The 19,056-nt window shown below is 40.7% G+C and overlaps 1 protein-coding gene across 2 annotated transcripts; it reads left to right on the top strand.

Moving 5' to 3' along the window:
- Positions 1-174: 174 nt before the first annotated feature.
- On the top strand, positions 175-19,001 carry samd13 (sterile alpha motif domain containing 13). 2 transcript variants are annotated; one of them, XM_076278054.1, is made up of 4 exons: positions 175-350; positions 1,670-1,745; positions 1,922-2,033; positions 17,818-19,001. In XM_076278054.1, the coding sequence occupies exons 2-4, from the start codon at positions 1,708-1,710 to the stop codon at positions 17,959-17,961; spliced, it is 294 nt and encodes a 97-aa protein (XP_076134169.1). In that variant the 5' UTR covers positions 175-350; positions 1,670-1,707; the 3' UTR covers positions 17,962-19,001. The 2 variants fall into 2 exon arrangements, with proteins under 2 accessions (XP_076134169.1, XP_076134170.1); XM_076278055.1 differs by lacking the exon at positions 175-350 and adding an exon at positions 376-1,505.
- Positions 19,002-19,056: the final 55 nt, after the last annotated feature.

Raw genomic sequence — 19,056 nt, 5'->3', positions numbered from 1 at the left:
ATATGGTAATGGTCACAACAAATGTAAGGTAGGCTACTTCTTTCTTTCATTCTCTCTCTCTCTATCACTCTCTCCATGAATGGCTGGCATGCTATTTATCATGAGAATGCTCCACTCAGAAAGGGTTAACCAGTGAGTTTTTGTATTTTGAAATCTGACGAGGTAACTGCCATACCCACACACAGGCTGCAGTTGTTAGATGCCACCCTCATTGAAAGACATTTGAGGGCAAATATTTCTGCTCTATTAGACTAATAAACGTAGCCAGAAAGTTATGTTGGTATTGTGAAACTCAGTTACTTAGAAGATTCAATGTACCATTGATTAACTGAGCCGAAATAATATGAAAGGTGAGTGAAAGATAACTTAGCTAAAATCAGCTATTAACCTTATAGCTATTCCAGTTAACTAGATAAATCTCTCATCAGTTGACATTTAACATTAGCAGCTATAGATTCTGGTGTGTTTTGTTAACAAACGAGTTGAAATTAAAACTGCTTTGCTCTATCACTAAAGTTATGATGGGTGACATGCAACGGACGTTATGATTAATTGCGAAGTTAGCTAGTTAGCAGCATAATGTAAGCTAACTTGCTAGCTGTGCAAGTTGGTCGCTAGTCAGCTGTCTTATCCGCTTGGTCTAAGTTAGCTTAGCAGCTAACCAAATACACCGTACTGAAAGTGCGAACACAAGAGTAATAGCCATCGTTTCTAAACGACAGACAGTGCATCAACACCGTATGTTTAGGATACCCACTGGTATCTGGCTACTAGCCGCTAAACTGCTCTCTAACCTCAAGTCGGGTTTCTAACTGTAATTATTCATTCGGGAACAAAAAAGCTAACGTCAATGTAATGTCACACATTTCTCAAATTGCTGTTGCAAAAATGCAATCTAAAGACTCGAACTTCTAGTTGTCGTAGGACAACGTTAAGATTTATGTTTAGATCTACGTGAAATTGGAAAACAATAGGAAGTTTCACCCTTCTGTAAGGTTAAGGTTTTCCTTAACGTTATGTCTGTATGCCTATTTATCTGCTTCAGGGGGAAATGTCTCGACGTTAGTAAGAAGCAATGCTGAGACTTCTTTAAAACTACTAGAATACTGCACACATTGACGTGGAACTTTGACACGCGTGTCTGTGCAAAATATTGCATCACAATATGCAAGAATAACATTGTATCAGAATGTACGATAATATGGATACAATGTTGATCTGTTCAGCACAGACAAAGTCGGGGAGCCTCAGCCTCTACATTTGCCACAAACTGTCCCACTCAACCTTTTCACTAAATTTGCTCTGAAAGAACACTTCAGGCATAGGCAGTTTGATTACATCACACCAAGTAAATCTATTTCTATGAATTATTTTATTAATTAAAGACAGAATACTTATATGATAGGTGGGGGGCCTGTATGTTTCTGCTTTTTTTGTTGCTATCAACCACCATCAACGATGTTGCTAAGCAACTGGCTATCTTTTTTCCTTTCCTGTGTTTTGAGGTTTGTATTCAAAATACCTTTTTATATCTGATGTGATTTGAAGTTAGCTGGGCACTTGTTATTACTATTGATGCTTGACATTGTAAGTCAAGTGAACTGTAGGGTGGTTTAGGCGGTCTTGCAGGCCTATTGCTCCTGTAACATAGATGGATTTGCTCTTACAGAACTCCTGTAGGTGACCCACTGTTCCTCTGTAGTGACCATGGAGACTAAAGCAAACGGCTCTATGGACATCAAAAGGTACGACTTATGTATATTTCTTTCTCCCATCAGTACTGTTAGGACGTATACCACGTATTCTGGCTTAATTTACCCAGGCTTGTCACTGATTCAAGTTGTTGAAAAAGCTCCCCAGGGCTACTTAGTTAACCTAGTTGTTGTAAATTTGATCTGTTTGCCTTGCATGTGACGGACAGCACGGTGGAGAATGGTGAGCTTCCAGACCCTGCCCAGTGGGCAGTCGCTGATGTTGTCAATTACTTCAAAGCCACTGGGTTTGAGGAACAAGCAAACGCTTTCCAGGATCAGGTAAGACTGAGGGGGGAAAAAAACACGTTGCGATTAACAAATTGCTTTTAAATCCATTGACTTCTGATTTTCAAAAACTGTAGACAGTGTTGGGTCAGATTACTTTGAAATGTAATCCATTACCGAGTACAGACAGACTACATGTCAATTTTTGTAATCTGTTATGTAATCCATTGGATTACAAAAGTAATGTAACTTAATCTGAATATTTTTGGATTACTTAAAAATAAAATACTCAAAATTAAACTCATTAAATAAAAAAGACACTACAAATTTTCCACTTTTGTTTTTCACTTTAAAGGAGGAAATGTATGTCGTCTTTGTGTGTCAGAGCTTGAATCGAACTAGTAGTAAAGAGTACAAATGAGATTTTACACTGTACTCGAGTCTATTGTCTGTTTTATTCAGTAATGACGCTTGTCGCAATATTGCGACTTGGGCGGTTAGAGGGTTAAGCCCAAAAGTTCGGGGGTGTCACCACCGGGAAAATCTATTAAATATTGTTATGTTATGTTAAAGGAACACGCCACCCAATGTCAGTAGTAATATATGTTCTTACCTTAACTTTCACGAGTTCAGTCATACCTCTCCCGTGTTGGTACGTGCACTCAAACGCTCTGGTGCGCGGCGCAAATGTGTTAGCATGTTGCTATGCTAGCGGGCTCAGACGTAGCCAGGCGTAGAAGTAATAAAAAACATCCACGTTTTCCCGACTTAAATACAGTTGCACGAGTAGTTGATAAAAATGTCTACGGTCACACAACATAAAACGTAGCGATTTTCCAAGCGAATAAACAGGAGAACTACAATGTGTGGCACAATGGCACTTGGGAGTACTTTGACCTAGCGTAGTAATATAATAAACACCTAATTGTAGATCCTATCCACAACAGAGTTTAGAATCCATGCTTGATCGACCCCTCAGCCTCCCCCTCCCCTCTGAGCGAGAGAGAGGCACACACACTAGAGATGCGCTGATGGGCTATTATTTCAACCATAACTGCATAGCAAAACGTATCATCCATCTGCCATCCATCAGCACCAGTTTTTTGACCAATTTTCAAAACCGCACCCGCCCACCATCCGCTGGTTGTTTTAATGTATGGGTGATGCAGCGCTGCTGACGCGAGGCTAGAAAGCTCTTGCCTGTTCTAGAAAAACTGCAGCAAATACTATATTAAAAGGCTAAAGTCCTACATTGGCTATGTTGTAGCCTATCCCCAGAATATCAGCAGCAAACTCAGTCTCTGTCTCGCAAAACAGTCTCCAAATAAAACGCACATCGGCATGTGAGGTAATTTGAGGATTTACGATAGTCTGTCTCCTAAACATTCCTCACCCGTAATCCAGACATGCATGAAAACATTTTAAAACAAAACTCAGCCAAGTTATTTTGAGAATGATGACTTTCTCTTCAGCATTGTCTTAACCGTTAAAACAAGACAGATATGACGATTGCAACAATGTTTACAGAGATACACTGTAAAATGGGCTGCAAAGATTATGCAGACTGTTACGATTGATTGAAACATGCGCTATGGAAGCATATGAGTAGCTTTATTCAAATGAGAATGAGATCTGCAATATGCAATTCAAAAAGACATTACATTATGCAATTGACAATTCATTATGCAATTTAATATTGCAATTTGCAATAATATCCAACAAATTGTATTTTAATCTGCAAAGTGACAATGAAATCCTAAAATCAATTCCAATAATTTTGGTTAAAAAATAGAATAAACATGGATTGAATTGCATTCCATTTTGCCATGGTACTTCAGTCTCAAAATTCAAATGGCAATTCATTTTGCATTTCAATTTTCAATATTCAGTTTCATCATTTAACTGTCAATTCGTTTTGCAATTTAATATTTAAAGTGCAATGTAGGATTGCATTTTAAAAACATATTTGGCAAAACTGTCAATGCCAGCCTGAAAAGATTTTGGATTATTTTGGGCAAAACGTTTTGCCATCGTTTTGAGGCATTTTATTAAAATGGAAAAGAAATAGCGCTCCCCGTGATTGCATTGAACTTTGGTCACGCTCTTTGTGTTGCAAAATTCAAATGGCCATTCAATCTGCCAAACGCATTGCAATTCATTGCAAGTCAAGTCACTCGTCAAGGTGGGAACTAGGCTACGTCACTTCCGTGTTTACGTCTTACCCAGTTAGCGTTTGCAATGGAGGAGTTTGCAGCTGCACTAAGGTCTCTGGCTGATTATGTAGAACACCGCCGTGTCAACGAGTCTGACTCAACGGACAGATTACTGAAAATGGACGACAGAGTGGGCTATCTAGCCCTATTTGTCCGATTTGATGTCAACCTGGTCCGTTCAAAGATTTCTGAGGCCTTACAGCTAATGGGCGCTAGCCGGTGGGGAGACCTTCTGTGGATACCACTGGAGGGAATAGAGGGTTACCTCTCCTATTAGGGAGATCGCGGAGCTCTTTGGAGTTCACAGGAAAAGTAGGGCTAGATCGCCCACTCTGTCGTCCATTGTCGTTAGTTAGGCTAAAACTCACACAGCCTTTCCTTGCCCTGCTCTCTCACACACACACACACACACACACATACACACACACAACGGAGACTCCCCTCGCGTTGTCTGGCTAGCCTCATAAGCGGACCGGGGGGTGCGGTCGCTCCGGGCCCACGTTTGGCCAAATCTATCTCGCTGAATTGTTGTATACGATGCTTATTTGTAGGCTACTGATTGCTGGGGGTGATTGCTGGGGGGAGGGGCTGCTACCAAAGATGCCGCTGGTTGGCAAAGTTATCAGCAGCAACATAAGAGCCTTAATAATGTAAGAACACAGCTGGGTCTCGCGGACACTAGGCCTACTCGCGGTCACGGTTAACATTATTCATCAACTGTGACATGATATGTTTGCGCCGCCAACACTCCCCCCCCCCCCCCCCCCCCAATAAAAAAAATGTGCCCCCTTGATAAACGCAAATGCCCCCTCTGTCACTGTACTCAGCCAGGTCTGTCGGCCAGAGACTGCAAACTCCTCCATTGCAAACGCTAACTGGGTAAGGAGAAGTAAAAACGTGACGTAGCCTAGTTCCCGCCTTGACGAGTGACTTGACAGATTGCAATGCGTTTGGCAGATGGCTATTTGAATTTTGCAACACAAAGAGCGTGACCAAAGTGCAATGCAATCACGGGGGGCGCTATTTCTTTTCCATTTGAAGAAAATGCCTCAAAACGATGGCAAAACGTTTTGCCCAAAATAATCCAAAATCTTTTCAGGCTGGCATTGACAGTTTTGTCAAATATGTTTTTAAAATGCAATCCTACATTGCACTTTAAATATTAAATTGCAAAACGAATTGACAGTTAAATGATGAAATTGGAATTGATTTTAGGATTTCATTGTCACTTTGCAGATTAAAATACAATTTGTTGGATATTATTGCAAATTGCAATATTAAATTGCATAATGAATTGTCAATTGCATAATGTAATGTCTTTTTGAATTGCATATTGCAGATTGCATTCTCATTTGAAAAAAGCTACCCATATGCTTCCATAATGCGCACACACACACACATTATCGAATGTCTTTCTACATGGGTTTAGTTAATGATCGGGCTATAATAAGACCACACTTTAATAGTGGTTGGTGTAAACCGGGACATTTTAGAGGCTTTTGTCGGGACTCGGGACACGCAACTCAAAATCGCGACTGTCCCGGTTAAACCAGGACGTCTGGTCACCCTATTCTGTGTGGTAGTTGAATAACTTGTCTTTCCAGATTAAATGTCCATACTGGTTAAGAAAGGCATGTGAACAGTCTCTAAAATAAGGGTAGCTTCCTTAGTAAAGCATCGTTGAAAGCGCACATTCTTTTTTGTTCAGTGAATCTTTTAAATTGATTTACAATTACCGTCGGGCCCGACGACACACCGAAGCAGTTATGATCTGCGTACAGACGCATTTGATAGACATTCGTAGCGCTCATGGACCGGATTTTCACCTCAACGAAGGAACCAATCATAGAACGGAGGGGGAACAGTAAGACGATGACTACACACCGAAATGGTTATGAGCTACGTACAGACGCATTTGATAGACATTTGTAGCGCCCAATAAACGGCTCTGGGCATTCGTAAACCACGTCTCAAATACGAGAAAATGAATGTGTAGTTCCCAGGCCCCATCTCAATCCCAGGCTAGCTTGAGCCTCCACATCGCCCAAAATGCTTGATTGCATTGCATTCTCTACATTTCTAGCTACATTTTGATGTACCACATCAGCATTTTTGTTCAGTGAATCTTTTGTAAGTTGCTTTACAATTACCGTCGGGCCCTCCTTGGCCACTTTTGTTATTGCCCAGCTTGCCGCCATTCACTACTTTGTCTTCATTAACATTCCCAGTAGAATTCTCAATCGTCTCTGTGTCCAGTTGCATAGTCTGTCTGTTCTTGGTCTTGGATTTTGTGAAATAAATGTTTAAATAAGGTGCGACTTATACAGTGGGGGAAATAAGTATTGAACACGTCAAAAAAAAATTCAGTAAGTATACTTCCAGTGAGGCTATTCGCATTAAATTTTCACCGGACATTAGTATTAACTTAGGTAATCCACACATATATACAAATCCAAACATTAATGTCTAAAAGTAGAGTTATGAGTAAAAAAGTGGAATGGCACAGGGAAAAAGTATTGAACACGCTAAGAAAAAGCAGTACACAAAGGCAAGGAATGGCAAGGAACAAACTTATCTATCTATATCTATAAGTAGTTAGAGAAATTATCCCTCCTATCTGTGCAAATTGATAAACTGGGTTAGTACATACTGGTGGGATATAAAAAGTTTTTTGTTACCAAGGTGTCACACAAGAAACATTTCATGATGGGTAAAAGCAAAGAGCTCTTCCAAGACCTTTGCAAGCTTATTGTTGCAAAACATCAATTGAACTGGTTACAGATGCACTTCAAAACTTCAGAATCATCCAACAAGCAGTATTTGGGCCATTATCTGCAAGTGGAAGGAACATCACTGCATCATCAACTGGCCATGCACAGGATGTCCTTGCAAGATTTCTGACCAGGAAGTCAGAAGGATAGTCAGAAGAGTAGCCCAAGAGCCAAGGACCACTCGGAGAAAGCTCCAGAAAGACTTGGAGGCAGCAGGTACAATTGTTACAGAGAAAATCATAGGTAATGCACTCCACCGCCATGGCCTCTATGCACGCTCATCCCGCATGACTTTATTGCTGAAGAAAAACATGTCAAAGCTTGTTTAAAGTTTGCTACACAACAGTTGGACAATCCTATGAAATATTGAGAGAATGTATTCTGGTCAGGCGAGAGCAAAATTGAACTTTTCGGATGTCATACTACACACTGTATTTGGAGGAGAAATGGCACTGTGCATCACCCTAAAAATGTCCTACCAACAGTGAGGTTTGGAAGTGGTGGCATTATGGTGTGGGCTGTTTTTCATCTCATGGTACTGGCAGACTTCATACAGTTGAAGGAATGATGAATGGAGTCATTTTGTTCTGGGAGAATCTTTACATCCACCAGGATGATGAGGATGAGACATGGCTAGACCTTCCATCAGGACAATGATCCAAAGCATTCAGCAAAGGAAACTCTCAATTGATTTCAGAGAAAGGAAATCAAGGCCCTGACTGAATTCCAATTGAACAGTTTTGGAAGTTAACTAAAGATCAGGATTCACAAGAGGGACTCCTGGAATCTTAAATATTAAAGGACTATCTGATTTGACTATGGGCCAAAATCACGCCAGAATACTGTGATTGATTAGTTTCGTTATACAGGAAATGCCTTGAAGCTGTCATTACGAATAAAGGCTTTTCCACAAAGTATTTAAGATATTTCAGCAGGCGTGTTCAATACTTTTTTCCTGTGTCATTCCACTTTATTACACATAACTCTACCTATGGACTTTAATGTTTGGAGTTTATACTAATGTCTGGTGAAATTTTCATGTAAATAGCCTCATTGGAAGTATACTTACTGAAAGAATTGTTGACGTGTTCAATACTTATTTTCCCCGCTGTATATGTTTTTTTCCTCTTCATTAGACATTTTTTTACTGATGCGACTTATACTCCAGAGCGATTTATAGTCCGGAAAATACGGTACACTGTATATTGACTGCATGATGTGAAGCTATGTTATGTATTGAAAGACATAATCAAAATCTAATCAAGTAAGCTTAATCTTCGACAATGTAACTATAATCTGATTACACATTTCTTTTATGTAATCTGGTCTGATCTGATTATAGCTTCCTGGTTTTTGTAATCTGATTACGTTCTAATCAGTTACTACCCAACCCTGTATATGTATACCGTAAAACGTAAAATAATAGCCGAGTCCCAAATATAGACGGCTGTCTCTTTTAATCGCCTGGTGTGGCTACAGGTTTGGGTTAAAGGCCGGTATCAAATAGAGGCCGGGTCTGTTTTTTAGTTTCGGGTTGTATTTAATATTCTAAAACCCGTCAGATCGTCTTTTTAAAGCCCAATTCAAACCAAAGATTCGCAATAAGACGAAACCATTGCAGAAAGGAGTTGCAGGGGTGTGAATTAGATGTTGCAAGCCGTCGCAAAGCATTCATTATGTCTAGTCACAGTTGCAAGGTTTTAGAATGTTGCATCAAGGTGCTGGTTTATAGAATGCTGCAGCTCATCTCGTTGCAAATTTTTGGTCTTTGGGGTGGCCTTAAGCCAGTATGATGCAGACTGCGCACACTAACATTATGATTAGATGGCATTAAAGACTGTGGTGGGGAAAAGCTAGAGTTCCAAATTGTATAACTTTTTTCAATTTGAATTGCCTATATGTCCGACTTCGTCATCGTTCAATTCATCCCTTTTGTTTCTAATTTGCGGATAGGCAGATGGTAAGCTTGTTTTTATGCTGGCACGTTATTCTTTATTTTAAATGCGTACCGCCATGGCAATAAAGAGAAAGAAGTAGGCTATGATTTGAAATGTAAGCTTACTATTGTCAAATTTGCCAAATAAAATACGGGAGAAACGATATGGTTCATGCTCTCTCATGCTGTTTCATTTGTGCCGAAAAGGAGGGAGAATAAAACATTACGCATGTTCCACTTTTGCATAAATAATTCCTGAACGGTTTTGGTCAGGGCTGATAATGCAACTGCGTTTGACAGAGGACAGATATAGGCTAGATTGCTAGTGACAAAATATGAGCTTTCAGTGTGATACGATCTCTTTGTAAAATACGTTTGATTAAAACGCGCTTCATCTGTTCTGGCTATCCCCGCTATTTGGATCTTATCTCACTCAGGGCCAGATGTACTAACGCGTTTGCGCCCACTTCAGGCGTATTTGTTTCGCAACATGCGTGTAAAATCATTGCAAGGTATGTACAAACAGGCCGCAATGATTTAAAAGCGCAAACTGCCTCTCGCGGGAGCTGAACATGGCTAATTGCGTTTTTCGTGAAATGCATATGCATTCATGGGAGGATCCAGGGGAAAGTGGGAGTTTAGCGTAAAAAAATGGAAGGGGAAGCGTAATGAGCGCTTAATTATGTATTCCGCGGTATGTACAAAGACTGCTCCTGAAAGCGCACGTCTATTCTGCGCCTAAATACTTCCGCCTTGTAAAAGCAGGTGTTAATCTAAATTGCAGTACAATTCGTCGATAAGAAAACCTTTCAAAGACAACAGAATCGCTATTTAGAGCACCAGTTTTGTAAGTATTTGTACTATCAAAAGCAACCTTAACTTTCGTTGGCCTTTTGAATGTCTTACTTTCACTTTCACGTCATTCACTTAAACTTTCCTACTTGCTAGATTTGACCAATTTTCCATAGCCTACGTACAAAAGTACTTTGAGTAAAACTACTAATCTTCATTATCTCCCTGCTTGTTGACATCTTATCATGTATGGTATAATTTCATGATCGCTAAATGTTTGATTATTTTTAATGTTGTCATCACAGGGTTCCCGTGGGGTCTTAAAAAGTCTTAAAAAGCCTAAAATTCAGAACTTTAAATTTAAGGCCTTAAAACGTCTTAAAAACGCCCAGATTTTCATTCCGAGGTCTTAGAATTCATTTAGTCAGGTCTAAAAAATATTTTACCATCGTTCATTTCCAGAAACGCTGGCCGCAGAAAGTTATTACAAAGTAGCAAAAAAGTATTGAGTCGTAGCTTGCAAAGCAGAGCTCTAGCGTCTTCTACCATTGTAATAGTGGGGGTGTTATTTCATGAAAATGTTCAGATTCAACTTTAGCCCAGATTTTCTAATGCTCCCATGTCTTGGGAATACATTGATGTGAAAAAATTTCAAATCAAGCCCGAAAAACCCCCCCCTACCCTGAAAATTACTTTTCTTTGAAAATGTGTGTTTTTTGCCAACTTTCAAAGTACATAGTGGATTTATGTTCATGCTGGGTCCTTTAAAGGTATTTCATGTGGCATGCAATGCCGTAAGAGCACTTTGCACTACAAAGGGTATAGTGTCAAGGTCATATTTTAGGTCAAAGGTCACAAAAATGGCTCAAAATGCCTATTTTTTGCAAAAAAAACCACAATATTCTAACATTTTGTTAAGTTCAATGTAGAGAAATGTTCATTATGGGCCCTTTGATGGTCTTTCATGTGGTATGTCATGCCATGAGAATAGTTTGCATTATAAATTATCCTATTTCAAGGTCATATTAAAGGTCAAAGGTCACCCAAAATGATCCAGAATTACATTCAATAAGAAACATTAAGCAGAGATCATTACAATGCACAATGTAAAACAAAGTTGACCTCAGTCATAATGTTCTGCATGGTTCACTTCAGCTTGAGCAGTGGAGATGTTTTACGAGCAGATTTACGCAAATGCTGATAACTTCTCTATCACTGTCATTGCTGTCAGTGTCCGTGGCAACGTGTACTTTTCTCCTTTTGGACTGGAGTTGCTCAGTTGCAGGGTTGTATGTATCATCAAAGTCCTTTTAGGCAAGTCCCTCCACTCGGCGGCCATATTGCAACGCTTTTTGGGCACTCATTGGGCATCCTATTCGGCAGAAATGCGCGTGCGCAAGGCTTCACGACACCAACCTTGCTCCAGCGGCGAGTTCACAACACATGATTGGCACGATGTCTTCACAACACACCATATGATTGGCTCAATGTATTCACATCACACCACATGATTGGCTCAATGTATTCACATGTCGACGTTTTGCCGAGGAAGGGGTGGGATATGTGTAGACAACGGACATATTGGTGTTACAAACTAACCCCATGCATTTCTATGGAGGATTTTTTGAGTGCTGTGTCTCCTCATTAGAAAGTCTCTGGTATCATCTGCTGTATTTACCTGCTCTGAGATACTATCAGTAGATTCAGTGGTGGTCTCTATGGTTGCCTCCCCCATAGCTTCTTCGTATGTTGACCCAACCAATGCTGTATCAGCCCTCTTCCGTTCCTCTTCCTTGTTCTGCATGGCCTGCAGGCCTTTTCCCTCGCATTCTTTCGTTCCATTGTTCGCTCCCACTTTCTATCAACCTGCTCCTCACAGTAACCTTTGCGACCATTACGCATGGAATGCAAGAACTGCCATTTCTCATCCCCCATCTTGACCCCAAAAAGGTTTTCTTGGGACACTTGTGCCGATTTGTTCTCACAAAAAATGTCAACAGATTTTCCATATCCCCATTGTACTCCTTCATGTCAGTTTTCCATTTCTCACTTTGTTTGGACTGTGGCCAATTCATATTGGCGAGGAAGCGGGTATAACGGCTTCTACACACAGTTGCGTTCCATCAAGTGGGTGTTCCCGACGGTAGCTATGCAAATTACTTGAAGTATAACCGTAATTTGATTGGTTGGTGCCGTCCGTCGATTGGCTTGATTGGCAGGTGCCGTCTGTCGGTGCAGCAACAGCTGAACTTCTCAATGCGAGCGACGGGAGAAACGCGACGCAACGGACCCACAATTCAGTTCGGCAACGGATGACGTAAGCTCATGTAAAGTGAATGGGATGCGTCTCCAGCACTGCAACACACGCAACTGTGTGTAGGAGCCGTAAAGGACTTCAATTCTGCTGGCAATGTATTGCTCCCCAATGGTGTATATGTTGCAGAACAACCAGTGGTCTTTTAAAACAGAGGGGAGAATCTTTGCCGCCATAGACCTGGTTCGCAGGACTTTACCGACCCTTGCAGGGCGAAGAAGATACATCATGCATTCAATGATATCCTTCTTACAGGGCAAGACACCATGAGGAAGGTCAGATTCTTCCATATAGGCCACATCTTCAAGTTCCTTCTTGGATTTTGACCATGTTCCATGAATACAAATCGCCATTGTTAATTTGTTCGTCAGTACTGGACATGCCAAACTTCTATTATGGTGAATGTGGGTTTTGTCACTGAATAAAAGCCACATCACATGAGACTGTTTTTTAGAAACAAAATATCTTAAGTTGTATGACACTTAACTTTTTCTGCCAGTACACTGACACATTTCGACGAGAATCATGATTTGATAAAGTGTGGGAATGTTATTGATTTTTTGGGGGAAAAAGGCATTTCGGTGTAGCCTGGCCCTTACCGCCTGTGACTACGAATTCTCTTCGTCATACAGTCTGGAACAAAGTAATAACTAGATGTACCGCAGAGCGGTACAAAATATGACCGCCGCCCAGTCCAGCACATTTTTTCCACAAAAAGAAATCACGCTGAAAGGCCTATATGATTCTAACTGTCTCACTAAATTGCATTATCCACACTCAATTCTCACTGGTATCTGCTAGACAACAAGTACCAAAACATGATTAGTTCATAGATTTCACATGTAAAATTCATTTTATACAACCCCACCTCCATCTTGCCTGTTCATAATTATGAGAAATTCTTGATTGTTTGTGTTATGTTTATGTTATGTGTGTGTGTGTGTGTGTGTGTGTGTGAGTGTGTGTGTGTGTGTGTGTGCGTGCGTGCCTGCGTATGTGCCTGTGCATGGAAGCGTACATATGTCTACTGTGTGAGTATGTGTCATGATTACTGTGAATGTGTGTGTGTGTGTGTATCTGTTTGTGCACATGTGTGCACATGAACTGGGTTAACATGACCCCTGGAGGCAAATATACGGAAAAAATGGTCATCCTAGGTCCTACAGTTCTCAAGATATTCACAGAGAACTGTGTCTGGCCTACCCTCCTTTCGGGGGGTCCAGTTCAGCGGGGGGGCTACAGATCAAAACGAAAAATGACAGTTCCATGCTATCCATGTGGGGGTACATGCCCACCAAGTTTTGTGTACCCCGGTCTTTCAGTGTCCCGGGAATCCTTGTTGGTGTACGTCACTAAATGTACACATAAATTGTTTTATTGTAAGGCCCCCCATGAACGAAAGTACACAAAACTTGGCATGCATTCGGAGGGTGTCATAATGATCCTACACTTTCAATTTCGTGCAGTTTTGACCATGTCAGCCAGAGATATTGTGATGAAAACACCTAATTTTTTGCTTTTTAATTTTTAACTAGGTGGCGCTATACATGAAATAAGTGGTAATGGGATGGGTTGACATGGCCCCTTGAGATCAACATACAAAAAAAAGGTGGACCTCCTAGGCCCTACGGTTCTCGAGATATTCACAGAAAACTGTCTCCGGCCACCTACAGGCCAGTTGGTGTATAGTAACATAAATTAATTTATTGTGTGGCCCCCCATGAACGGAATTCCACGAAACTTGGCGTGCATTCAGAGGGTGTCATAATGATCCTACACTTCCAATTTCGTGCAGTTTTGACTATGTTAGGTCACAGATACCTGCGATTACAACACCTCATTTTTACTTTTTTGTGTTTAACTAGGTGGCGCTATACATGAAATGAGTGGTTATGGAATGGGTTGACATGGCCCCTTGAGATCAACATACAAAAAAAAAATGGTCCTCCTAAACCTTACGGTTCTCGAGATATTCACAGAAAACTGTGTCTGCCCTACCCTCCTTTCGGGGGGTGCAGTCCAGCGGGGGGGCTACAGATCAAAACGAAAAACGATGGTTCCATGCTATCCATATGGGGTTACATGCCCACCAAGTTTCGTCTACCCCGGTCTTTCAGTGTCCCGGGAATCATTGACAGAAATTTGGACATGCGAAAAAGAAAAAAAAAAAAAAAAAAAAAATCTGACTAAACCTATATGACCGCCGCTTCGCTGCGCGGCGGTCATAATAATCTGTCTCCGTAATGGGCGGATGCTTATTTTGAGGTTTAAAATCATTGGAGTTCCCTTAACCAATCAGCAACGTTTGGTAATGACGTGTGCTGTGCGCCGGAGTTCAGGCTTTTACGCTTACCACTTCCACTTCAGGCTCTTCTGCTCTCAGTAGTAAACAGACCGCTGGCTAGTATGCAGGCTACCTGACCGCTAGGGCAGTCTCTTCGTAGTGGATATATCTCTAACTTGCGCCAGCCACAGACCGAGAGTTGTATACCAAAAGCGTCACGTCGCCGAGATTATATCAGCTCTTGTCACACGCCAGTTTTCCCTGTTATCTCTTCTCGCCGCTTATCAGACGATTGTTGTTCTACGCAGCCCGGTGACTTCGTCGGAGCTTACTTTGTTCTCCACGGGCTGTTCAGACTACACTCTCGGATAAGTTGGATTGTACTGACGACCTACGTGTTATTTAACCTGGAGCTTGCCTCGGCATAAAACAACGCAGCCTACCTTGAGCCACGCTCGGTGACTGGCTAACGTTACTGTCCACAAGCACGGTAGCCTCGCCTGGAGCCCAGCTCAGCCACAGGCTAGCCTCTGTCAAACACAAACACGGAGCGGTTAACCTTGAGCCCAGTTCAGTAACCGCTAGTCCCAGTCAAGCACAATCACAGCAGCCTTATCTTGAGCTCTGCTCGGTAACAGGCTAGCTCACGTCAAGACACACCGCCTCGCCTTGAGCCCCGCTCGGTAGGGTAGCTAACATTCCATTCCTTAAGTAGGCCTAGGCCTATGCCGCATTGATTTTGTTAAGGTAATTTGAGAGTAGGGGGGAGAATAACGAGCAGCAAACGTTTATTTGAAAACATGATAAGTAGTGATGCATGTAGTAGCCTACACTTGTGCGTTTAGGTTTAGCTATCACCATCTGATAAATCAAACTTTTCCCAAAGCCAGTTGGAAGGAGAGTTATAAGATGTCCTTGCCATTTATAAAATTGACAAGACAAGCCTCTTGTTCCTGCTTTAATTGCGTAATGCCCTCGAGAGTTGAGACAACTTCGTGGATAGCTTCTAGCGTCTCTTCCTCCGTCGCCATTGTTGCTATGCTGTTGAACTACAAGCTTCGCTGGACTACAAGCAACTCGGCAGGCAAGTTCCGCGTCATCACTCAACTGTTCGCTGATTGGCGCGGTCGTACGCGAACCGCATACTGTCGGTTGGGCCAGACTACGTGCGAGGCTGAAATCAAATTTTGGCCGGAAGTACGTAGGATGGTAACACCAGGCTAATTTCGGTGACCTTTCACCTACAATATGACCTTGACATTAGACTTTTCATTGTGCAAAGTACTCTTACGATATAACATAACACATGTGAGATCATTAAATGGTCCAACATGATAATATTTGTCGGTTGTAATAGGCCAAAAGTGGGAAAGTTGTGAAATATGGCAAAAAACACGCATTTTCAGGGTTAAAAAAGTAATTTTGGGGGTAGGGGGGGGTTTTGGAAGAAAATTTCAAAAAAATTACACAGGAGTGCTTAAAACATCTTGTTGCATCAGGAAATCAGGGCTATTGTGGTATTTCGTATTAACACCCCCCCCTAATTGTAACAAAACCAGCAGAATGCTCAGAACATTGGTTCAGTGTGTTGTAGTTCTTTCTGGGGGATATTGGTGTTGGTACGTAGCCTACGCAGTGATAGTTTATCAAGTGTCATTTAATTTGCTATTATTCAGGCATATACTAGATGGCTAGTTGCCAAGGCTACATGAAAAGCATTTTCTTTGCAAACACTTCGCTCTCCCGTTTGTTCTCTTTTTGAAAATGAAAAGCCCAAACTACCAAAATCTACATATTCTATCATCACAATTTCTATCTATAGGCCTTCCTTATTTGGTGTACTGACTAGACATTATTGAACAAACATCTGAATTTCAGTATCTAAGTAGGCTAAAGGGCTACCTCCCTAAAATTACTTTTTTTCAGGTTGGGATGTCTGCTATACATTGTTGACATTACTGTTAAAATGCATTTCCAATAAAGTGAGTATTGGCAAAACCGGTTGTCATTTTTATGTTGAGGCGGCGGGGTGGTGTTGTCGGCAGCTGCTGAAAGTAACTAATAAAGTAACTTGTAATCTAACTCAGTTACTTTACTGATTGATTTTAAAAGTAACTTTTTAAAGGAGTAATCAGATTATTTTTTCAAGGTAACTGTGGCAACACTGGCTAGATCACAGCGATGTCTGCTGTTGGTTAAGTGGTACCCAGCTCCAGGTACGAGGCTCGCTGCAAACTTTGCAAAAAAACTATTCAATTAGGGACTCTGGGTGTGAAGGCGCTGGAGTCAAAAGCCAGAGCATGCAGAGAAACATAAGCTAGCCGCAAAATGCAAACTGTTTATCAGCACTAGCCGCTAACATCATTCGAAAGCTCCGGTTTCGCATATTCAAGTGACGTCTGTCCGACTTGTGCGAGATAAGTACTACAATTCAACAGAGAATAATGGAAGTGAATTTGGACGCATATTAATACTATATATTTTTAGGAGGGCTTTTGATCATCTTTGGGTGGTTTCAGCTCCCCCAAGATACTATAAGCCTAATGACATCCTCATACACATACCCCACCCACACACATTCTCATGCAAACATCACACATGCACACAAGTGCAGAGTGTCCACCCAAAACACACTTTCACACCCAGTTTCAACTCATCTCATTTTTGACTTCCTATTCTATTCTATTCTATTTGAGGGCTAGTTTGTTTTAGATTATTTTCATTTTGGGTTTAAGGTTTAGGGCATTTGGTACGTGACACAGATATTTTTCTTTGAGTATACTACAAGTGAGCAATGTAAAAATCAGTTGGGTTGTAGACGTTGGGTGTGGAAGGTTACTAGTTTGATTGCTTTATCTGTAAATTAAATTAATGCTTTTTCAACGACTTTTCAATGATTTTTTCAGAATTTCTTTGATTTGAATATCTTTTGGTAATGCGTCATGTAGGTCTTAAATTTCAATCTTTATGGTCTTAAAATGTCTTAAAAAGGTCTTAAATTTGACTTATTGAAACCTGCAAGAACCCTGTCATCAGTTAACTTCATTCAACTGTGCTTCTATAGGCTCTATAGGCCATTCAGTTGTGGACGTTCGTAAATTGCATTTATGGGCGGGGAAAGGCAGAGAAAGGCGCAGTTTACACTAGTTTGATAAATACGACGGAAACTTGGATCTGACAGCGTTCACAATCTGCGGTTTGTCCATGACGCTGATAACGCTACGTTCGCAAATGTACGTACATCTGGCCCTCAATGAACTACATCTCATCCGTAATTGTCATCGGATAGCCTAGTCATATGGGTAGACATTCAGTGTGTTTGAAATAATTAATTCGATAATATTTTTCATCTTTGCAGAGGAAAAGTTTTGTGTAAAGGGAATAAAAGGCCTGTCTCATATAGATGCCTGTCTCTAATAGCCTACTAGCTGGTGCAGGGCGATTTGGGAAAGTAAAAGCCCGGGCTATTATTTGGAGTTTTACAGTATATATCATCTGTGTGTCATATATATCATCTGAACTTTTCAGGAGATTGATGGCAAGTCTCTTTTACTGATGACTCGCAACGACGTCCTGACGGGTCTGTCGATAAAGCTGGGACCAGCGCTGAAGATCTACGAGTACCATGTTAAGCCCCTTCAGACTCAGCATCTTAAGACCAATGTGTCGTAGCACTACTAACAAGTACCCTCTGAGGAGAAGACAATCATGACTGTGTGGATGCTACAGGGTTCTACTTTTGATGAGAGAGGATTCTTCCATTTCTTAATCATCATATGTGGGGTGTGGGGACACAGACATTGCGAGAGGAAAGGGTGAAACTTCATTGGACTACTGGATGTTTTGAAAGGGGCATATTTGCAGTATTTGTTGTACTGCTTATACCTTCTTGTTGTTGTTGTTGGGTCATTAGAAATAATGAAAATATTTACTTGTTTATTTTTAACTTATGATAGTGTGTGTGTGTGTGTGTGTGTGAGAGAGAGAGAGAGAGAGAGAGAGATTGTGTGTATCTGAGCTACGTGTAGATGTTTTTTTCCCTTGTGGAACCCAGAAGTCAAACACTACATTGCACGTTGTAGTGTACTCCTGATTTATTGTGTGCAGTTTTCCCAAACTGAATGGTCTGAAAGGTGAATCTTTTAATTTCATTTGTAAATACCAGGGATGTTGGGATTTGCTGTTTATTTAACTTTTTATAAAGATTTGTGCAGTTTTGTATCATAGTATAGTAAAAGCCATAGCCCCTGATTCTGTGGTCTCATGAGGCCAAATATAGATTAATAATGTATGAAACCTGATCAAATCAGTGGTGCTAATTTATCTCAGAAGAGTACTATTGTTTGACTATTGTGACTATTGTTTTGAGATCTTTGAATCTGCTAGTTATAATTTATTTTTTATTTTGTAATAGATGGCAAGTCAAATAATTTTAAATGTATATCAAAAAATGGATAACCCAGATATTCATGAAATATGTGACAGATCATGTTAATATTTTTATTTTCATCAGGTAATATATATCCTTGGTGTCTTTGGCGTGGTTGTTTATGAGTTGTTGAATGTGTGGATCTTTTCAGTTGGCTGCTGTATTGGAAACTGTGCTCGGTTTTCCCTCAAGTAATCATTTGTTTTGACATGACTACAATTGTATTGATTTTGCGGATGTTGACAAATGCACAAGAACTATAAAAGAGATTTATTTGATATGATTTAATAGTTCTGTCATGAATTAGCTTCCTTAACTCATAACAAGAACAAGATAAA

The sequence above is a fragment of the Alosa pseudoharengus genome, unplaced genomic scaffold, assembly GCF_046254945.1.
Source record: "Alosa pseudoharengus isolate Yale_2024_CS ecotype anadromous, Long Island Sound unplaced genomic scaffold, YU_APseudo_1.1 YU_APseudo_1.1_scf_11, whole genome shotgun sequence".
Taxonomy (NCBI): domain Eukaryota; kingdom Metazoa; phylum Chordata; class Actinopteri; order Clupeiformes; family Clupeidae; genus Alosa; species Alosa pseudoharengus.
The sequence above is the reverse complement of the archived record's forward strand: the minus strand, read 5'-3'. Positions and strand labels throughout refer to the sequence as shown.

What these genes read in the sequence shown, in the direction of transcription:
- samd13 (XM_076278054.1), top strand. Translation starts at nt 1,708, where the DNA reads ATGGAGACTAAAGCAAACGGCTCTATGGACATCAAAAG. An exon ending in GGCTCTATGGACATCAAAAG is followed by an intron (nt 1,746 to 1,921) that starts GTACGACTTATG and finishes TGTGACGGACAG; the next exon opens with CACGGTGGAGAATGGTGAGC. An exon ending in CAAACGCTTTCCAGGATCAG is followed by an intron (nt 2,034 to 17,817) that starts GTAAGACTGAGG and finishes TGAACTTTTCAG; the next exon opens with GAGATTGATGGCAAGTCTCT.